Source organism: Phyllobates terribilis, unplaced genomic scaffold (genome assembly GCF_046119375.1).
Source record: "Phyllobates terribilis strain yellow unplaced genomic scaffold, ASM4611937v1 Scaffold_11__3_contigs__length_659146591, whole genome shotgun sequence".
NCBI classification, from domain to species: Eukaryota; Metazoa; Chordata; class Amphibia; order Anura; family Dendrobatidae; genus Phyllobates; species Phyllobates terribilis.
In genome coordinates, this window is record NW_027362771.1 from 233,247,204 (window position 1) to 233,269,135 (window position 21,932).

The 21,932-nt window shown below is 38.9% G+C and overlaps 1 protein-coding gene across 7 annotated transcripts in view; it reads right to left on the reverse strand.

Annotated features, from left to right (window-relative positions):
* SLC23A1 (solute carrier family 23 member 1) overlaps positions 1 to 21,932 on the reverse strand; it is a 457,722-nt gene that overhangs the window by 271,627 nt on the left and 164,163 nt on the right. For 5 of the 7 annotated variants that reach the window (XM_073652114.1, XM_073652110.1, XM_073652113.1 and 2 more), the window contains one exon: positions 13,230 to 13,290. The exons of the other annotated variants lie outside the window; for them this stretch is intronic. In XM_073652114.1, coding sequence (XP_073508215.1) covers positions 13,230 to 13,256 — 27 coding nt within the window. In that variant the 5' untranslated portion in view covers positions 13,257 to 13,290. Of the gene's footprint in view, positions 1 to 13,229; positions 13,291 to 21,932 lie in introns of those variants that run through there. 7 annotated transcript variants of the gene reach the window in all.

The following is a 21,932-nucleotide window of genomic DNA, read 5'->3' on the forward strand; positions in this document are numbered from 1 at the left end:
GCCCAGAGCCCCTCCCCTATCTGCCCCTACACTACTGGGATGTTCCACCCCCCTCCCACTCCAGCCAGGGACAGACGCTGTCGTACCTGCACATTTATCTGGTGGGAGTACCGTAGTTCTGTCCCCCGGAAATGGGATGTATGTAGTGCATGCAGCCTACTGAGCTCAGTCCCACACTCCATCCTTACCCGGGAGTGGAATACCACACCTCTGGGTCGAGGTGCAGTACCCCTGTAGCAGCCGAGCCCTCGGGGTGCTACACAGTCATTGTAATTTTCCAGTCAAATAACTATTAGAGTACAATTGAAAGGTTTTTGTACAAACTGCCTATGATAACAGTATATTTTTTAAAAAATAAAACACTCAAACTGCACTCAAAATGCATGTTCCAAATTATTATGCACAGCAGAGTTTTCAACCTTTTCATTTTAATAAAGAGCAAAAAAATGGTCATTTTTGAAATTATAAGCATTAGCAGGTTATTACAAACTGAAATCAAACAGTTTTCAACTCAAAACTTTATTCTAGGTGATGTTACATTTGCACATAGGACCGCTTGCTCGAAAAGAGCTTCTGAACTCTCTCGTCCATAGAATTTGTCAGGTTTTAGATGGTTTCTGCGTCAATTGTTTTGCATGAGGACAGAATACCCTCCCAGAGCTGTTGCTTAGATGTGAACTGCCTCCCGCCATCATAGACACTCCTTTTGATGATGCTCCAGAGGTTCTCAATGGGGTTGAGGTCAGGGGAGCATGGGAGCCACAACCTAAGTTTGTCCCCTTTTATGCCCACAGCAGCCAGAGATGCAGATGTGTTATGTGCAGCATCAGGTGTGTCCATTGTACATTGTACCCATAAATAAATATTATTATGAAAAAAAAAAAATAATAATAAAAGTACACATATTTGGTATCGCCGCGTCTGGAATAACCCACCTATAAAACTAGCCAACTAGTCTAGTTAAATCCTTCAGTGAAAAGCCTGAAAAAAAACACGAGGCAAAAAACAATGCTTTATCATCATACCGCCAAACAAAAAGTTGAATAAAACGCGATAAAAAAAGAATGTAAATAAAAACAGTATCACTGTAAATGTCATCTTGTCCCAAAAAATACAAGCCACCATACAGCTCCATCAGCTGAAAATTAAAAAAAATTATAGCTCTCAAAATAAAGCAATGCAAAAATAATTATTTTTTCTATAAAATAGTTTTTATTGTGTAAAAGCGCCAAAACATAAAAAAGATATAAATGGGGTATTACTGTAATCGTACTAACCCGAAGAATAAAGCCACCTTATCATTTTTACCATACGTGGAACCGAATAAAGAAGCTAAAAACAGTTCCTGAATTGTTGGTTTTTACTTATTCTGCCTCCCAAAAATCAGAATAGAAAGCGAGCAAAAAATGTCATATGCCTGAAAATGGTACTAATAAAATCGTCAATTCGTCCTGCAAAAAACAAGCACTCACATGACTTTGTCAGCAGAAATATGGAAAAATTATAGCTCTCAAAATATCGTGATATAAAAACTAGTTTTTGAAAAAACAAGAAAAAAAGTGTCTTTTAGTGTGTGTCAGCAGCCAAACATAAAAACCCGATATAAATCTGGTATCGCTGTAATTGCACCGACCCAAAGAATAAAGTCATCTAACCACACGAGAAACAACGTAAAAATAAATAAAACCAATTCTTCACCTGCTGTTGATTTGTTCATTCTGCCTCCCAAAGATCGCAGTAAGGCTCGGCTCACATTTATCCTGCGCTCTACGCTTACCCTGGGGTTTCCGTGTAAATCTCTGAAATACATGATTCAGACAGAACCCCCAAGGGAAGATTCCCTATAATGAGGCAGATGGAGGCACTGTGAACGCAGTCTGACCTGTGATCCAACGGCGTCTGTCTTTTTATTAGGAGTGAATAAAAGTTACTTCGCCCAGTTTTGTGCACCTCTGAAAAAGGGACACCGCTGAACAGAGGCCAGACAGAGTCCAGAGTAACTCTGCTACCTCTTTATAGTTATTGGGTCCTTAGGAGGTTTCATCTGAATTACATCACTCTGAGATTTAAAGGGAAACCCCGATGTAAGTGTTCAGCATAGAGCGCCAGATAAATGTGATCCAAAATGTTATGTAAAATGTTTACAATAAAAGCTTCAACTCAATCCACACAAAAAAAAGCAAGTCTACACTCAGGTCCGTCATCTGTTAACGGAAATATAGGGGGCTTCCATGTTACTGGTAGCACAAAGGCTCTGGAAAAGCGAAATGGCTCTCAATCCCCAAAAGAAATTCAGCAAATTCTGTGCTCTCAAATCCACATGCCCCCTCCCTTCTGAGTCCCTGTGTGCCTAAACCGCAGTTAGTGTCCACACGTTTGGCATTTATGTAGCGATGACAGTCCTCCTAATTTATGGGTACATGAGCTGGGCACAATGTAGGGGCACTAGAATGTACTAGTCACTACAACGGCAGTTTGCAATTTTTACTCAGCAACATCCACTGCTGCTTGTTTATGGAAAACAACCATGGAGTCAAAATCATCACGACACCTGTAGATAAATTCCAAAAGGGGTATAATTTCCAAAATAGGGTCACTTGAGGGGGGGATCCTGCTCTTCTAGCACTTAAGGGCTCTGTATATGGAAAACTATTATAGAAAATTCTGTGCTCCAGGACGCCTCCTGTATAACAGTACTGCTAAGTCATACAGTGAGACTCGGGATGGATAGAGCACTATTTGCCAATAGCGCTCCATCCCTCCCGAATCTCACCATATACAGTGCTGGCCAAAAGTATTGGCACCCCTGCAATTCTGTCAGATAAAACTCAGTTTCTTCCTGAAAATGATTGCAATCACAAATTCTTTGGTATTATTATCTTCATTTAATTTGCTTGCAAGGAAAAAACACAGAAGAGAATGAAGCAAAAATCAAATCATGGATCATTTCATACAAAACTCCAAAAATGGTCCAGACAAAAGTATTGGCACCCTCAGCCTAATACTTGGTTGCACAACCTTTAGCCAAAATAACTGTGAACAACCGCTTCCGGTAACCATCAATGAGTTTCTTACAATGCTCTGCTGGAATTGTAGACCATTCTTCTTTGGCAAACTGCTCCAGGTCCCTGATATTTGAAGGGTGCCTTCTCCAAACTGCCATTTTGAGATCTCTCCACAGGTGTTCTATGGGATTCAGGTCTGGACTCATTGCTGGCCACCTTAGAAGTCTCCAGTGCTTTCTCTCAAACCATTTTATAGTGCTTTTGGAAGTGTGTTTTGGGTCATTGTCCTGCTCTAAGACCCATGACCTCTGAGGGAGACCCAGCTTTCTCACACTGGGCCCTACATTATGCTGCAAAATTTGTTGGTAGTCTTCAGACTTCATAATGCCATGAACACGGTCAAGCAGTCCAGTGCCAGAGGCAGCAAAGCAACCCCAAAACATCAGGGAACCTCCGCCATGTTTGACTGTAGGGACCGTGTTCTTTTCTTTGAATGCCTCTTTTTTTTCCTGTACACTCTATGTTGATGCTTTTGCCAAAAAGCTCTACTTTTGTCTCATCTGACCAGAGAACATTCTTCCAAAACGTTTTAGGCTTTCTCAGGTAAGTTTTGGCAAACTCCAGCCTGGCTTTTTTATGTCTCGGGGTAAGAAGTGGGGTCTTCCTGGGTATCCTACCATACAGTCCCTTTTCATTCAGACGCCGAAGGATAGTACGGGTTGACACTGTTGTACCCTCGGACTGCAGGGCAGCTTGAACTTGTTTGGATGTTAGTCGAGGTTCTTTATCCACCATCCGCACAATCTTGCGTTGAAATCTCTCGTCAATTTTTCTTTTCCGTCCACATCTAGGGAGGTTAGCCACAGTTCCATGGGCTTTAAACTTCTTGATGACACTGCGCACGGAAGACACAGGAACATTCAGGTCTTTGGAGATGGACTTGTAGCCTTGAGATTGCTCATGCTTCCTCACAATTTGGTTTCTCAAGTCCTCAGACAGTTCTTTGGTCTTCTTTCTTTTCTCCATGCTCAATGTGGTACACACAAGGACACAGGACAGAGGTTGAGTCAACTTTAATCCATGTTAACTGGCTGCAAGTGTGATTTAGTTATTGCCAACACCTGTTAGGTGCCACAGGTAAGTTACAGGTGCTGTTAATTACACCAATTAGAGAAGCATCACATGATTTTTCAAAGGGTGGCAATACTTTTGTCCACCCCCTTTTTTAGGTTTGGTGTGGAATTATATCCAATTTGGCTTTAGGACAATTCTTTTTGTGTTTTTTTCATTGAAGACAAATTAAATGAAGATAATAATACCAAAGAATTTGTGATTGCAATCATTTTCAGGAAGAAACTGAGTATTATCTGACAGAATTGCAGGGGTGCCAATACTTTTGGCCAGCACTGTAGCTAAGCAGTACTGTACAGCCACATATTGGGTATTTCGACATTCATTAGAAACTGTAGATAAATTCCAAAAGGGGTATAATTTCCAAAATAGGGTCACTTGAAGGGGGGATTCTGCTCTTCTAGCACTTAAGGGCTCTGTATATGGAAAACTATTATAGAAAATTCTGTGCTGCAGGATGCCTCCTGTATAACAGTACTGCTAAGTCATACAGTGAGACTCGGGAGGGATAGAGCGCTATTTGCCAATAGCGCTCCATCCCTCCCGAATCTCACCATATGGCTAAGCAGTACTGTACAGCCACATATTGGGTATTTCTACATTCAGTAGAAATTGTGGGACAAATTATGGTGCCATTTTTACCCATTTCCCAGTGTGAAAATGTAAAATCTGTGGCTAAAACAAAATTTTGGTGCTAAAAATGTAATTCATTTTTTCTTCATTGCCCAATGGTATAAAATTCTGTGACCCACCAGTGATGTCAATATGATCACTGCACCTCTAGATGAATTCATTGAGAAGTGTAGTTTGTAAAATGGGGTCTCTTATGGGGGTTCTGCTGTTCTGAAACCTCAGGGGGTCTGCCAATGTGATATGGCACCCTCAAACCAGTCCAGAAAAATGTGAACTCCAATATGGCGCTTCTTCTCTTCTATATTTGTAAAAATAAAAAAATTGGGGCTAAGATAAAATTTTTGTGGGAAAACTGTGATTTTTTTATTCTTTTGGCTCAATGTTATAAACTTCTGTGAAGTACCTAGGGGTTAAAAGTGCTCACCGCACATCTAGATAAGTTCCCTTAGGGGTCTAGTTTCCAAAATTATTCCACTGTTTAGACACCAGGGGCTTTCCAAATACAACATGGCGTCCGCTAATTATTTCAGCAAATTTTACATTCAAAAAGTCAAATGGCGCTCCTTCTCTTCCGAGACCTGCCGTGTGCCCAAAGTGTTGTTCCCCCACATATGGGGTATCGGCGTGTTCAGGAGAAATTGCACAACAAATTTTGGGGTCCATTTTTTCCTATTAACCGTTGTGAAAATAAAAAAAATTGGGTCTAAAGTACAATTTTTGTGACAAAAAGTTAAATGTTAATTTTCTCGTTCCACATTCCAAAAATTTCTGTGAAGCACCTGAAGGGTTAATAAACTTTTTGAATGTGGTTTTGAGCACCTTGAGGGGTGCAGTTTTTAGAATGATGTCACTTTTGGGTATTTTCTGTCATATAGGCTACTCAAAGTCACTTCAAATGTGATGTGGTCCCTAAAAAAATGGTTTTGTAAATTTTGTTGGAAAAATGAGAAATCGCTGGTCAAATTTTAACCCTTATAACTTCCTAACAAAATAAAATTATGTTTCAAAAATTGTGCCTGATGTAAAGTAGACATGCGGGAAATGTTACTTATTAATTATTTTGTGTGATATAACTCTCTGGTTTAAGGGCATAAAAATTTAAAGTTTGAAAATTGCAAAATTTTTGACAAATTTTCATTTTTTTTTAAAGAAATAAACATAAGCCATATCAAAGACATTTTACCACTATCATAAAGTACAATATATCATGAAAAAACAGTCTCAGGATCATTGGGATCTTTTGAAGCGTTCCAGGGTTATTACCTCATAAAGTAACACTGGTCAGAATTGTAAAATTTGTCCAGGTCATGAATAGTGTTGAGCGAATTTGTTCGGCATTTCAAATTCGTGTTCGGGGTTTCGACTTATTCTCTCCAAAAAATCGGCTCCACTCATGAACATCTCTGATTTGCCATGCTGTCACGCAGATGTTATCTGTGTGACAGCATGGCAAATCAGGGATGTTCGTGGGCCGAGCCGATTTTTGGCGCGAACAAGCCGGTACCCCGAACACGAATTTGAAATTCCGAACACATTCGCTCAACACTAGTCACGAAGGCGCAAACAGCCTTGGTAGGTGTGTGTGTATGTGTGTGTGTGGGGGGGGGGGTAAAGGGGTTAACACCATTAGATTATTTTTTTAATTGTTTATATTATGCATATTTGCTATTGTGGTTTAACTTATGCTTACTGATGTAGCACCTTATTATACATTTTTGGCCATGCACCTTTATAGTTATTGTCAATATATACCACAGCTTGAAATAATTATGTTTATTAAGTACTCATGTGTGATTGGTCTGCTTTGGTTTTGTATACTCTCCCATGACTCTTTGATTTTTACTATGAGTAAAGGCATTATTGTTCCAAAGGAAAGGCATCAGTGTTTCATCGCTATCGTGTGAACCTTTTCCATTGCAAAGATTTTTTTATCAATTTTTGTAATGCAGTAAGGAAGATTTTGTTATTTTATTCTTTGGATGTGCCACTCTTTTCCTCTATAGCTGCAGGCAATTAAACGGTGAAAGTGGCAATTGGATGGCCAACAGGGAACACAATAGGAAATACATTAGGACAGCTCTAGTCTGACAGGAAAGCATGTGCAAATTGTTAGTAAGTATTAGTAAGCGGAGTGTAAAAGTAAAGTATTAAATCAAACTATAAATCCTACTTTGGAATATGGTTGAACTCAGACTTGTGTTTCTGATACCTCAGTAGCTATAGATCTACATAAATTCTTGAAGTGAGGAAAATAGGAATATGTGTTAGAAGACTTGTTAAACCAAGAAAAATATAGTGGCTTGCAAAAGTATTCACCTCCTTGGCATTTCTTGTGTTTTGCTACCTCACAACTTGGAATTTCACACAGATTTTTTCAGGGTTTGCATCAGTTCATGTAAAGACCATGCATACAATTGTTAACATTTTTTTTTTTATTGTGAAGCAAACAACAAATGGGACAAAATAACTGTGCAAGCCACGTTTTGCGGCAATTACAGCTGCAAGTCGCTTTGGATAAGTCTCTATGAGCATTCCACCTCTTGCCATCCATACCAAAAGTAGGATTGTACTTAGCATCTTCTACTTTTTTATTTATAATAACAGGATGGCTAAGGTGCAACATTAAATGTTCTAAATATCATCCACATTAAGAGCACAGCCATTAGTAACTTAAAACGATCTATTTCAAGATCGTACATTTCACCAATTTCACTTGATTCATTCTACTTCATCCCAATTAATTGTACATATTTTTCATGCCTTCACATGGTAGTAAAATTGAACTATCCTTATATTTTCATTCTATTTCTAAGTGCAGCACATGCTATTGTACGTACTTGTTCCTTCTTCCATTCCTCTTTCAACCTGCACCTCAACTTCAACATTACTAGCAGCCTCATGATTTTATAACCTATAACGTATCGCCATGTTACCTCATTCTCTTCTCAGTGTTTGAATCTGGGCAAACCGGAAAATAAAATTAACTTTTGTTTCGCAAGGTTCCAAAACTCTGACCAACTTGTGGCCATATGCATTTTTCTCTAGGAAATCTTCGTCTGCTGAGAGAAGTTATGATGTTGGGAATCGCGAGATGTTCGCTGTCAAATTAGCTTTTGAAGAATGGAGACATTTTTGGAGGGAGCTATTCATCAGGTCACTGTGGTGACAGATCATAAAAATTTAGCTTATATTGAATCAGCTAAACGGTTAACCTCGTCCTTATTTTTTTCCAGATTAAATTTTTCTTTCACGTTCAGGCCAGGGTTCAGGTATATGATGGCTGATGCTTTATCACGCTGCCTTGATTCAGTTTCTCCTCCAAACCCCTATCCTCCATTCTTCCTCAAGGTATTATGGTTTCTATGAGTTTCATGATTCCATCTTGAGTGGTCACAGCTATGCAGAAAGCTATTTCTAGACTCTTTTGGTGGTCATCCATACTTAATGATATTAAAGATTTTCTATCCGCTTGTGAAGTTTGCGAACGCGCTAAAATCTGCTATAAGCAGCCGGCTGAGGAATTTGCTCCATTGCCAAATCCAGAAAAACTGTGGACTCATTTGTACATGAATTTCATCACAGATTTGCATTTGTCTGGTGGGAAAACTGTTATTTGGCTGGTAATTGACCGATTCAGTAAATGGGCTCACTTTGTTCAATTATCGGGTATTCCGAATGCTGAAACACTGTCCAGGTTGTTTATCAATCATGTGGTGAAATTGCACAGAATTCCTCTAAACATTTTTTCTGAGATTGCATGGAATCCCTCTGAAAATTATTTCTGATAGGGGAGTGCAATTTGTCTCCAAATTATGAAGAGCGTTTTGTAGGAAATTGGGGATTGATTTGTCATTTTCCTCTGCCTACTACCCTGAAACCAACGGTCAGACAGAGAGGACAAATCAACTGGTGGAACAAATGTCAAGATATTTTGTTGTGGCTCAGCAGGAGGACTGGTCCTCATTTTTACCTCTTGCTGAGTTTGCTAAGAGTTGGGTCAATCAGTCTCATGGAACGCTTTTTTGTAATTATGGTTTTCATCCCTATTTTGATGAATTTTCTAGGATGAGTTTTGGTTGTCTTGGAATAGAAGTTGCCATATGCAAACTTGGGGATGTCTGGAGGGAGGTTCAAAAGAATATTCGGATGGCTCAGCTCAGACAAAGCATATCATGAGGAGGTAATCATTATAAATTTAGAAGCTACCCAGACATCTAAATTAACATTTAATTTTAATCTGTAACATGAAGAGCTGATGTTTTCTTTGCACACATTGCACTTTGCAAATATTTTTATAGCTTTGATCAGTATCCTTATACATGCACTGAATGGATCTTATTAACTAAGAAAATTACCATATCAGTACAAATTCCCCTATAATTACAATTAGAAGGTTTTTTTGTAAAATATGTCTGGGTAGCTTCTATTGATTGCCTCCACATGATATGCTTTGTCAACATAAAATAAAATGATACTGTATTTTCAAAACATCTAAACCTGTGACCACAATAATACAGATATATGACAATTTTCTATAACATTTACAGGTGCATCTCACTAAATTAGAATATCATCAAAAAGTAAATTTATTTCAGTTCTTTAATACAAAAAGTAAAACTCATATATTATATAGAGTCATTACAAACAGAGTGATCTATTTCAAGTGTTTATTTCCGTTAATGTTGATGATTATGGCTTACAGCCAATGAAAATACAAAAGTCATTATCTCAGTAAATTAGAATACTTTATTACAACAACTTGAAAAATGTTTTTAAAATTCGAAATGTTGGCCTACTGAAATGTATGTTCAGTAAATGCACTCAGTACTTGGTCAGGGCTCCTTTTGCATCAGTTACTGCATCAATGTGGCATGGCATAAAGGCGATCAGCCTGTGGCACTGCTGAGGTGTTATGGAAGCCCAGGTTGCTTTGATAGCCGCCTTCAGCTCGTCTGCATTGTTGGGTCTGGTGTCTCTCATCTTCCTCTTGACAATACCTCATAGGTTCTCTATGGGGTTAAGCTCAGGTGAGTTTTCTGGCCAATCAAGCACAGTGATACTGCTGTTTTTAAACCATGTATTGGTACTTTTGGCAGTGTGGACATGTGCCAAGTCCTGCTGGAGAATTAAATTTCCATCTCCAAAAAGCTTGTCGGCAGAGGGAAGCATGAAGTGCTCTAAAATTTCCTGGTAGATGGCTGCGCTGACTTTGGTCTTGATAAAACACAGTGGACCTACACCAGCAGATGACATGGCTCCCCAAACCATCACTGATTGTGGAAACTTAACACTAGACCTCAAGCAGCTTGGATTGTGTACCTCTCCACTCTTCCTCCAGACTCTGGGACAATTGATTTACAAATGAAAAGAGGAACTCTGGGACCTTGTGGAGTGTGTCATTGACTGCCTTCTGGACATCTGTCAAGTCAGTCTTCCCCATAATTGTGGAGCCTACTGAAACAGACTAAGGGACCTTTTTAAACACGTAGGAAGCCTTAGCAGGTGTTTTTTGTTAGTTATTTTAATTTACTGAGATAATGACTTTTGTGTTTTCATTGGCTGTAAGCCATAATCATCAACATTAACAGAAATAAACACTTGAAATAGATCACTCTTTGTAATGACTCTATATAATATGAGTTTCACTTTTTGTATTGAAGAACTGAAATAAATTAACTTTTTGATCATATTCTAATTTAGTGAGAAGCACCTGTATATCTGAGTTTATGTTACTCCATATTCAGCATCTTTTTTAATTGGTTTTAAAAATTATCTATTTAAGGTTTCACTTCTTTTGTTACTGGGCAATACTGAAGCCTGGTCTAGAGTGATATTCTATTTAGCTAGAAGTGTTGACCATATATATAGTTTGTGTATCAATATAACAACTTTTTTGGTGATAAATACTGAGCATCAATGAAGTTAACCCTTCTTTTCTTTTCTAGACCTCCGTCCTGTTCCAGGTTTTGTCAACTATGCTCCAGATTCTAAGCCACAAATCAGTATCGGTAGCAGAATTGGATCAAGAGATTGCTATTTTCATCCTTCCAGCACACACCCTTGTGAGGCCTTGGTCCTGGTGCCACAGTCTCTCATAACAGTAACTCTCAATGCCCAAATTAACTCTTTCAACATCCAGGGGAATATTTATAGACAAAACTACTTGTTGTTTTACAGATTGTTCTACATATTCAATTAATGCCTCAAGTACCATCAATGATCAATAGATGCTATCAAAGCCTCATCTTGCAGTGCCCAGCAAGGGAAACATGCATTACAATTACAGTATATTTTATATACAGTATAATTTACGCTGAACCACCTAACATCCCATACAACCTTTCCCAGCTAGAAATGTCCACACACATGGCATAATTATGCCTCTACATAAAGTCACATATTATGCCTAGAGTACTACATAGTTCTGTACACAGAAGACTCATATCATATAGAAAAATCGTGTATATCAGAACCAAACAAAAAAGAACAAAGCAAACCTATATTTACAGCTCAATCTTTATTATCAAAAATACACAATATCTAAAAACACTGAATAATTAAAAAAAAAACGGGAGACCACCAGGTGGAACCACAGCCCACTACATCAATTCATTAGTTATATAAAAATAGTAGTACAAATTATAGTACATGGTTAAACGGTTGCTAGGCTAAATAGAGATTGCAGTATGCGTTCTTATACATGACACCAAATTTTGGCTAATAGGCCGTGCATTCACACAGAATAATTGACACAGGTGGCATCCTGTTACCTGACCAATATGAAACTACAGGCAGCGTACTATAAAACTACCTGATTGTGTATTTTTGATAATAAAGATTGCTCTATAAATATAGGTTTGTTTTGTTCTTTTTTGTTTTTGGTTCTGATATACACGATTTTTCTATATGATATGAACGTTTCCCAGCTGTAGGGATGACTCACTGTAATTATTCCTTGCCCAATTGCCTATTCTCCCATAAATTCTTCATAAAAATTATTACAATAAACCATAATATTAAGCATATAATCGCAATACTTTGCTTCAAAATAAAAGATAATGCATCAGGGTTATGCAATAAAAATATACCATGCAGCTGTCTAGAAATATTACAAATATACCTTTGGGCAGCATGGTGGCTCAGTGGTTAGCACTGCAGCCTTGCAGCGCTGGGGTCCTTGTTTCAAATCCCACCAAGGACAACATCTGCGAGGAGTTTGTATGTTCTCTTTATGTTTGTGTGGGTTTCCTCCGGGTTCTCCGGTTTCCTCCCACACTCCAAAGACATACTAATAGGGAATGTAGATTGTGTCCCAATGGGGACAGTGCCGATAATGTATGTAAAGCGCTGCGGAATATGTTGGCGCTATATAAATAAAGAGTATTCTTATTTCATACAGTAAATCTCTTCCACGAGTACCAGCTATCTTCCACTTCTTTACAGGAGAAAATACCAATTTTGGAAAGATTCAATTTCAGAGACAGGGAAAAGATGATGTTAGAGACAGCAGACAGACAATCATTGGCCTTTTGTAGTAGTGCTGGGGTGAATAAAATAGAAGCTGTGCTGATGGTTTGTCCAATAGGCATGGTATTTAGAGAAAAGAGGACTGACCCCTGAGAAAACCTGATTCTAAGGGAAAAAGATTTGAAATAAGGACCAGCAAAATATACATTGAAGGATCAGTAAGAAAAGTTGTAGCAGAACAAAGAGAGCAGTCTTTGAGGGCCATACAATGGAGTATAGGGAGGAGCAACTGGTGTCAAATGCTACAGAGAGATACAGGAAAACAGATGAGAGAAGTGAACATTAGTTTCATATATTAGTAGCTCGTTTGAGACTTTAGTAATGGCAGTTTCTGTAGAGTGTATAGACTGAAAAACAGATTGTAAAAGATTGAGAAGAGAGTCATCTGAAAGAGCAGATTAGACAGGATTAAATCAAAAATTCAAGGAGTTTTGTGATAATTTGGAGACAGTGCAGAGCAGTTCTGATCAAGTGATGTTTTTTTAGTATTGGGATTATGAAAAATACTACTAGAAGAAAAAAGAGGTTAAATATTTTGGTTAGGTGGTTAATGACAGGAGGGGAACTGGAGGATGTGTGATACTCTAGGGACACTGATGCAGGTAGAAGAAAGAAGCCTGGTGACTTCTGCCGCTAGTTCATAGGCAGAAAGGGAACTTCATGGAGGAAAGTTGTTTAGTAGATAATTTCTTATCGGTTATTATCATTTTTTTATTATCATTTTTTTCTTTGAAATAAGTGGCCAGATTGTTAGCACTGAGGTTGGTGATCGGGGCCTGCAGTTTAGGACTAATGAGTATGTGAAAGGTGTCAAAGACTCATTTTGGATTATTGGATAGTGAGGTGATAAGGGTTGTTTGGCAAGGTGAAACACAGAGATATATGTTCTGAGCATAAATGTTTATTACAGAAAGAAAAGAAAATGCTAGTTACCTTTGAAGTTCTATCTTCGGCATCCATATCAGCTTCAAAAGAGATGCAACAAGCTGTAAAACTGTTCAGGAAACATCAATAGAGCATTCTGTTATTTGTTGCTTTATAACCCCTGTGCTATTCCTAGGCAATTCATTAACTATATCCCGTAAGTATAAGTTTTAAAGAAAGCAAATCATAGGCTAATGTGTAATTATTAACCCCTTATAGTGACTGTTCCAATTTTGACCTTAATGACAGGCCAAATTTTTGAAATTTGATTAGTGCCACTTTATGTGGTAATAACTCTGGAACGCTTCAACGGATCTCACTAATTCTGAGACTGTTTTTTTATGACATATTGTACTTCATAATAGTGGTAAAATTTGTTCAATATGACTTTCGTTTATTTGTAAAAATATCGGAAATTTGGCAAAACTTTAGAAAATTTCGCAATTTTCAAACTTTGAATTTTTATGCCCTTAAACCAGAGAGTTATACAAAATAGTTAATAAATAGCATTTCCCACATGTCTACTTTACATCTGCATCATTTTTTAAACATATTTTTTTTGTTAGGAGGTTATAAGGATTAAAAGTTGATCAATCATTTCTCATTTTTCCAACAAAATTTACAAAAACATTTTCTTTAGGGACCACATTGAAGTGACTTTGGGGGCCTATATGACATAAAATACCCAAAAGTGACACCATTCTAAAAACTGCACTCCTCAATATCCTCAAAACCACATTCAATAAGTTAATTAACCCTTCAGGTGCTTTACAGGAACTTAAGCAATGTGGAAGGAAAAAATGATCATTTTCCTTTTTTTCACCAAAAATTTTACTTTAGCCCCAAATTTTTTATTTTCACAAGGGTAACAGGAGAAAATGGACCCCAAAATTTGTTTTGCAATTTCTCCTGAGTACACCGATACCCCATGTGTAGGGGAAAACTATTGTTTGGGCGCACGGCAGGGTTTGAAAAGGAAGGATTGATATTTTGGAATGCAGGCTTTGATGGAATGGTCTGCGGGCGTCATGTCACGTTTGGACAGCCCCTAATGTGCCTAAACAGTGAAAACCCCCACAAGTTACCCCATTCTGGAAATTACAGCCCTCAAGGATTTTATCAAGGTGTATAGTGAGAATTTTGAACCCACAGGTACTACACAGAATTTGATAAAAATTAGGTTGTCATATTGAAAATTTTCATTTCTTTTCATGAAAATGTAGTTTTAGCCCCAAATTTATAATTTTCACCATGGATAATAGGAGAAAACAGACACCATAATTTGTTTTGCAATTTCTCCCAAATGCGTTGATACCCCATATGTGGTCAAAAACTTCTTGGGCACATGGCAGGGTTAGGAAAGGAAAGAGCGCTATTTTTCTGGAATAGATTGTGAATGCCATGTCGCATTTGGAGAGCCCCTGACTTGCGAAAACACAAGAAACCCTCACAAGTGACCCCATTTTGGAAAATAGTCCTCTCAAGAAATTTACCTAGAGTAGTAGTGAGCATTTTTAACCTACCTGTCAACAAAACTCTACAGTACAGACCAAAAGTTTGGACACACCTTCTCATTTAAAGATTTTTCTGTATTTTCATGACTATGAAAATTGTACATTCACACTGAAGGCATCAAAACTATGAATTAACACGTGTAATTATATACTTAACAAAAAAGTGTGAACAACTGAAAATATGTCTTATATTCTAGGTTCTTCAAAGTAGCCACCTTTTGCTTTGATGACTGCTTTGCACACTCTTGGCATTCTCTTGATGAGCTTCAAGAGGTAGTCACCGGAAATGGTCTTCCAACAATCTTGAAGGAGTTCCCAGAGATGCTTAGCACTTGTTGGCCCTTTTGCCTTCACTCTGCAGTCCAGCTCACCCCAAACCATCTCGATTGGGTTCAGGTCTGGTGACTGTGGAGGCCAGGTCATCTGACGTAGCACCCCATCACTCTCCTTCTTGGTCAAATAGCCCTTACACAGCCTGGAGGTGTGTTTGGGGTCATTGTCCTGTTGGAAAATAAATGTTGGTCCAACTAAACGCAAACCAGATGGAATAGCATGCCGCTGCAAGATGCTGTGGTAGCCATGCTGGTTCAGTATGCCTTCAATTTTGAATAAATTCCCAACAGTGTCACCAGCAAAGCACCCCCACACCATCACACCTCCTCCTCCATGCTTCACGGAGGGAACCAGGCATGTAGAGTCCATCCGTTCACCTTTTCTTCGTCGCACAAAGACACGGTGGTTGGAACCAAAGATCTCAAATTTGGACTCATCAGACCAAAGCACAGATTTCCACTGGTCTAATGTCGATTCCTTGTGTTCTTTAGCCCAAACAAGTCTCTTCTGCTTGTTGCCTGTCCTTAGCAGTGGTTTCCTAGCAGCTATTTTACTATGAAGGCCTGCTGCACAAAGTCTCCTCTTAACAGTTGTTGAAGAGATGTGTCTGCTGCTAGAACTCTGTGTGGCATTGACCTGGTCTCTAATCTGAGCTGCTGTTAACCTGCGATTTCTGAGGCTGGTGACTCGGATAAACTTATCCTCAGAAGCAGAGGTGACTCTTGGTCTTCCTTTCCTGGGGCGGTCCTCATGTGAGCCAGTTTCTTTGTAGCACTTGATGGTTTTTGCAACTGCACTTGGGGACACTTTCAAAGTTTTCCCAATTTTTCGACTGACTGACCTTCATTTCTTAAAGTAATGATGGCCACTCATTTTTCTTTACTTAGCTGCTTTTTTCTTGCCATAATACAAATTCTAACAGTCTATTCAGTAGGACTATCAGCTGTGTATCCACCAGACTTCTGCACAACACAACTGATGGTCCCAACCCCATTTATAAGGCAAGAAATCCCACTTATTAAACCTGACAGGGCACACCTGTGAAGTGAAAACCATTTCCTGTGACTACCTCTTGAACCTCATCCAGAGAATGCCAAGAGTGTGCAAAGCAGTCATCAAAGCAAAAGGTGGCTACTTTGAAGAACTTAGAATATAAGACATATTTTCAGTTGTTTCACACTTTTTTGTTAAGTATATAATTCCACATGTGTTAATTCATAGTTTTGATGCCTTCAGTGTGAATGTACAATTTTCATAGTCATGAAAATACAGAAAAATCTTTAAATGAGAAGGTGTGTCCAAACTTTTGGTCTGTACTGTATATAACGTCTAGATGTGAGAAGAAAAAAATTACATTTTTTCACAAACCTTGTTTTAGCACTAGATTTATAATTTACACGAGGGGTAATAAGAGAAAATGGACACCATAATTTGTTAAGCAATTTTTTTACCAAACACCGTGATACCCCATACAGTATATGGTTGTACACTACTGTTTGAGCACACGGCAAGGGTCGAATGGGAAAGAGCGCTACTTGATTTTTAGAATGCAGATTCAGTTTTAATAGATTGTGGGCTCCACTAGCAGAGCCCCTGAGGAGCCAGAACAGCAGAACTCCCCCCAGGTGACCACATATTGGAAACTCCATTGCCTAAGGAATTCATCTAGGGTGTAGTGAATATTTTGAACCCATAGGTGCCTCACAGAATTTTATAACATTGAGAGGTGGAAATATGACATTTTTGTAGTAAAAATATAATTTTTATATTTGCTGCAAACTTGTCAAGTACACAAGGATTAATAGGTGAAACTGGACCCTATAATTTATTGGGTAATTTCTCCCGAACACAGTGATGCCCCATATGTCATCAGAACTTACTGTTAGGCCACACGTCGGGGCTGGGAAGGAAGCAGCGCTATTTGACTTTTGGAGCACAGATTTTGCTAGAATAGTTTGCGAGCGACATTTGTGGAGCCCCGAAAATGCCAGAACAACAGAAAACCCCAAAAATGACCCCATTGTAGAAATTGCATCTCTCAATGAATTCATCTATTGCTGCAATGACTATTTTGTAACATCGACTCCATGCTTTTTTTATGGAGAATTGCAAATATGCCTGTTTAGTGCCTTTACATTGTGCCGCATATATTGTAGCGCCACCATACATTGTGTCTAGCTTGTGGTTCTGGATGCACGCACCCCATAAATTGTTAAGTGCTCACTCCCCACTACAATAATGCCAAGCATGTGGCCGCTTACTACGGTTTAGGCACAGTGGGGCTCAGAAAGAGGGGGGATTTGGATTTGTGTACGCAGAATTCACTGGATTTTATTTTAGGGGGAGCGGGAGGTATGTCATGTGGGAACCCCCTATAGTTCCAGTGACAGATGATGGACCTGAGTGGGGGCTGGTTTTGTGTGGGATAAATTAGGGTTTTTATTGGTAACTTTTAGGGGTACATAATATTTTTCAATTGCTTCCAGAATAAGGCAGGATCACATTCTTGTGTTTAATGCTGAGCAGTTACTTCGGGGTTGCCTTGTAAATCCCACAAAAATGCAATTCAGACAAAACCCCCAACGGAACCACCCACCCTAATGAGACAGATGGAGACACTTTGGGCTCCGTTTGCGTCTGCTCCTGTGGTCTCCTTTTTAGGCGTGCACAGATCTGTGGTCACACACACTTGTATGCTAAAAAGACTCCGAAATGGAGGGACACTGGCGGAACACGGACCAGTCCAAAGTGACTCCATCTGACTCATAAGTGAGTGGTTCCGTCGGGGGTTTTGTCTGAATCGTGGTTTTGGGGAATTTACAAGAAAACTCCAGTGTAAGCGCTCAGTGGAGAGTGCAGGATAACTGAGCCGAGCCTTGTTCTGATTTATGGGAGGCAGAATGAACAAAGACAGCAGTACAATATAATAGTTATTCATTTTGTTCGGTTCACAGTGAGGTATAAGTTATAAGGTGGATTTATTCTTTGGGTAGATGTGATTACAGCGATACCAAATCTGAGTCTGAGAAATAAACACCCTTACAGACTGCAGTTAAAAGGCGTATCGGCAGTCGTTAAGGGGTTAAAGTGCCGGCAGCTCTTAGTTTGAGAGGATAGAATAGCACTCTTAGTCTTTTTTATTTGTCATTTACCAGAGTTGGCCTCATAATTCTTTGCATATAGTTAGAACTGACAATTTCACTTATACAACCCCTGGCAAAAACGATGGAATCACCAGGCTTGGAGGATGTTCATTCAGTTGTTTAATGTTGTTGATCACAGACATGGCACAAAACTAAAGTAATTTCAAATGGCAACTTTATGGCTTTAAGAAACACTAAAAGAAATCAAGGAAAAAAATGTGGTACTCAGTAAGGGTAATTTTTTCAGACCAAGCAGAGGCAAAAAATTATGGAATCACTCAATTCTGAGGGAAAAATTATGGAATCATGAAAAACAAACACTCAAAAGAACACTTGAATACATCACTAGTATTTTGTTGCACCACCTCTGGCTTTAATAACAGCTTGCAGTCTCTGAGGCATGGATTTAATGAGTGACAAACAGTACTCTTCATCAATCTGGCTCCAACTTTCTCTGATTGCTGTTGCCAGATCAGCTTTGCAGGTTGCAGCCTTGTCATGGACCATTTTCTTCAACTTCCACCAAAGATTTTCTATTGGATTGAGATCCGGACTATTTGCAGGCCATGACATTGCACTTATGTGTCTTCTTTCAAGGAATGTTTTCACCATTTTTGCTCTATGGCAGGATGCATTATCATCTTGAAAAATGATGTCTTCATCCCCAAACATCCTTTCAATTGATGGGATAAGAAAACTGTCCAAAATATCAATGTCAACTTGGGCATTTATTGAAGATGTAATGACAGCCATCTCCCCAGTGCCTTTACCTGACATGCAGCCCCATATCATCAATGACTGTGGAAATTTGCATGTTCTCTTCACGTAGTCATCTTTATAAATCTCATTGTTACGCCACCAAACAAAAGTTCCAGCATCATCACCTTGCCCAATGCAGATTCGCGATTCATCACTGAATATGACTTTCATCCAGTCATCCACAGTCCACGAATGCTTTTCGTTAGCCCATTGTAACCTTGTTTTTTTCTGTTTAGGTGTTAATGATGGCTTTTGTTTAGCTTTTCTGTATGTAAATCCCATTTCCTTTAGGCGGTTTCTTACAGTTCAGTCACAGACATTGACTCCAGTTTCCTCCTCATTTGTTTTGTTGTGCATTCCCTGTTTTGGAGACATATTGCTTTATGCTTCCGGTCTTGACGCTTTGATGCCTTCCTCGGTCTACCAGTATGTTTGCCTTTAACAACCTTCCCATGTTGTTTGTATTTGGTCCAGATTTTCGACACAGCTGACTGTGAACAACCAACATCTTTTGCAACATTGCATGATAATTTACCTTCTTTTAAGAGTTTGATAATCCTCTTCTTTGTTTCAATTGACATCTCTCCTGTTGGAGCCATGATTCATGTCAGTCCACTTGGTGCAACAGCTCTCCAAGGTGTGATCACTCCTTTTTAGATGCAGACTAACGAGCAGATCTAATTTGATGCAGGTGTTAGTTTTGGAAATGAAAATTTACAGGGTAATTCCATAATTTTTTCCTCATAATTGAGTGATTCCATAATATTTTCCCTCTGCTTCGTCTGAAAACAACTACCCTTACTGACTACCACATTTTTTTTCTTGATTTCTTTTAGTGTTTCTTAAAGCCATAAAGTTGCCATTTGAAATGACTTTAGTTTTGTGCCATGTCTGTGATTTGCTTTTTTCAACAACATTAAACAACTGAATGAACATCCTCCGAGCCCGGTGATTCCATAACTTTTGCCAGGGGTTGTAGTTGAACCTAGTGAAAAGTTGTGTGGATGATAACTGCATTTTGTTAAACAAGATAAAACAACTCAGGCACCAGCAATCATACTGGAGTTGATGTCTGTCAGTCACAAAAAGGCTTATGCACATGGCCATATTACAGTGATGAACAACCTCTAAGTTGTATAAAAATTGTCAAGGGTAATTACAGGCATTTTGGCATTCTACTCTACTTCCACTTTGCTCTAATTTCATAAAGAGGCATAAAAAGCTTTTCTTATTCTGTTGAATTAATACAGAATTTGTCAGAAACTCCACTGTACCACTGCTTGAAAAAAGTGTCTTCTAAAAGCTATTAGTATGTTTGGGAGTTGATTTTGAATCCATCTTCAATCCGAAATGGTCCAAATAGGTAATCTCTAATATTATCAGCCCATAATAGTACCCCACCTCTACCTTGATGACGTCTGAGCCGAAGCGGAGTTCTATGCCTGTTACTGATCCATTCCATCAAGAGTCACTCTCATTTCATCAGCCCATAAAACCTTTGAAGATTCTGCCTTCAGATCTTTCTTGATCCAGTTTTGACATTTCAACTTACATGTTTTGTTCAGTGGTGGTCGGGTTTCCATCTTCCTTACTTTGGCCATGTCTCTGAGCACTGAACACCTTGTACTTCTGGGCACTCCAGTGAGGTTGCAGTTTTGGAATAGGACAGCACTGAAGAACAATGAGTTCCTGGTCTGTTCACTTTGTATTCTTCTTACATCTTTGACAGTTAATGTGTCTTTTTTCTGAAAATATGTTTTGTGATCCTGTTGACTATTTACAACAACAGTTTGATGATTCTGTGATCACGCCGTAATATCTTATCAGTTTCAAGAGTGCTGCATCCCTCTGTAAGACTTTTCAGAGCTAGTTAAATCTCATGTTTGATCCATTTTGCCTGAGGAAAACAAGCTGCCTAATAATTCTGCACAGCTTCATTAAGATGTTGATATCATTAGGCTGCACCCTCCTCATTGTACAAATACACATCACCTGATATGCTTCATCCAATAAGTATTCAAGCATACAGCTTGGAGTTGGAAAATATGCATAAAATTGGTGATATGGTCAAAATTCTAATTTGCCTAATAATTGTGTACACAGTGTAGGTATTTAGTGCAGCGCAGTGCTATTTGGCACTGGTGTGGAGGTTTAGTGGAGGTTGGTGGTATTTAGTGCTTCTGTATTCGTTTTTAGCATGGTACTGTTGTATTTAGATAATTAGGGTGAGATATTTGTGCTCGGCTGTTTTTACAAGTTTCCTAAAACTCAATATTAAAACCTCTCCACTGACAGCAATCATGTCACGAGGCAGGACAGGAGGTCAGTGGGGCCATTCTGTGACTTTTAGAAAAGAGACATGTCAGGAAAGCAAACAGATCCTCTCTGTTATATATTCTGCCTGTAACTGCTTCTGATCAGTGTTGTATTTTCCTGTTTAGTCTGTAATGCAAAATTTCTCTGCCACGTTCCTATATAGACCTGCTGACCACTATATGATCACTCTTTAGTGGTGTATTGGTACTTGCATAGTTGTGACATGACTAAAAAAGTATGTGTTCACCAGTCCCTAACTGTATAATAAGATAAATGGCAAGATAAAGGTGCAGCATTAGCAATATAGCAAAAAGTCACAGTTGGGTGCAGAGCCTCACAGGCAATACCAAACCTTGAAATATGTCCAAGAAAAATAGAGGCAGCACTCCAAGAGTTCCAACTCAATGTGATTTTATTGACCCATCATGTCAAAGTGGTAACGTTTTGTCCCAAATGCTTGAAAAAGTTCCACATTTGGAACGAAACGTTGCCACTTTGACATGATGGGTTAATAAAACAGAGGTGTATCTGAATGGGGCAGCTGGGGCTTGTGCCCCGGGCGCAGCCAACAGGGGGGGCAGTCGGGCCACCTAATGTGGCGGTCCAAAGTGTCTCCCCCAGTGGCTACATCCTGCCATCCCCCAGAC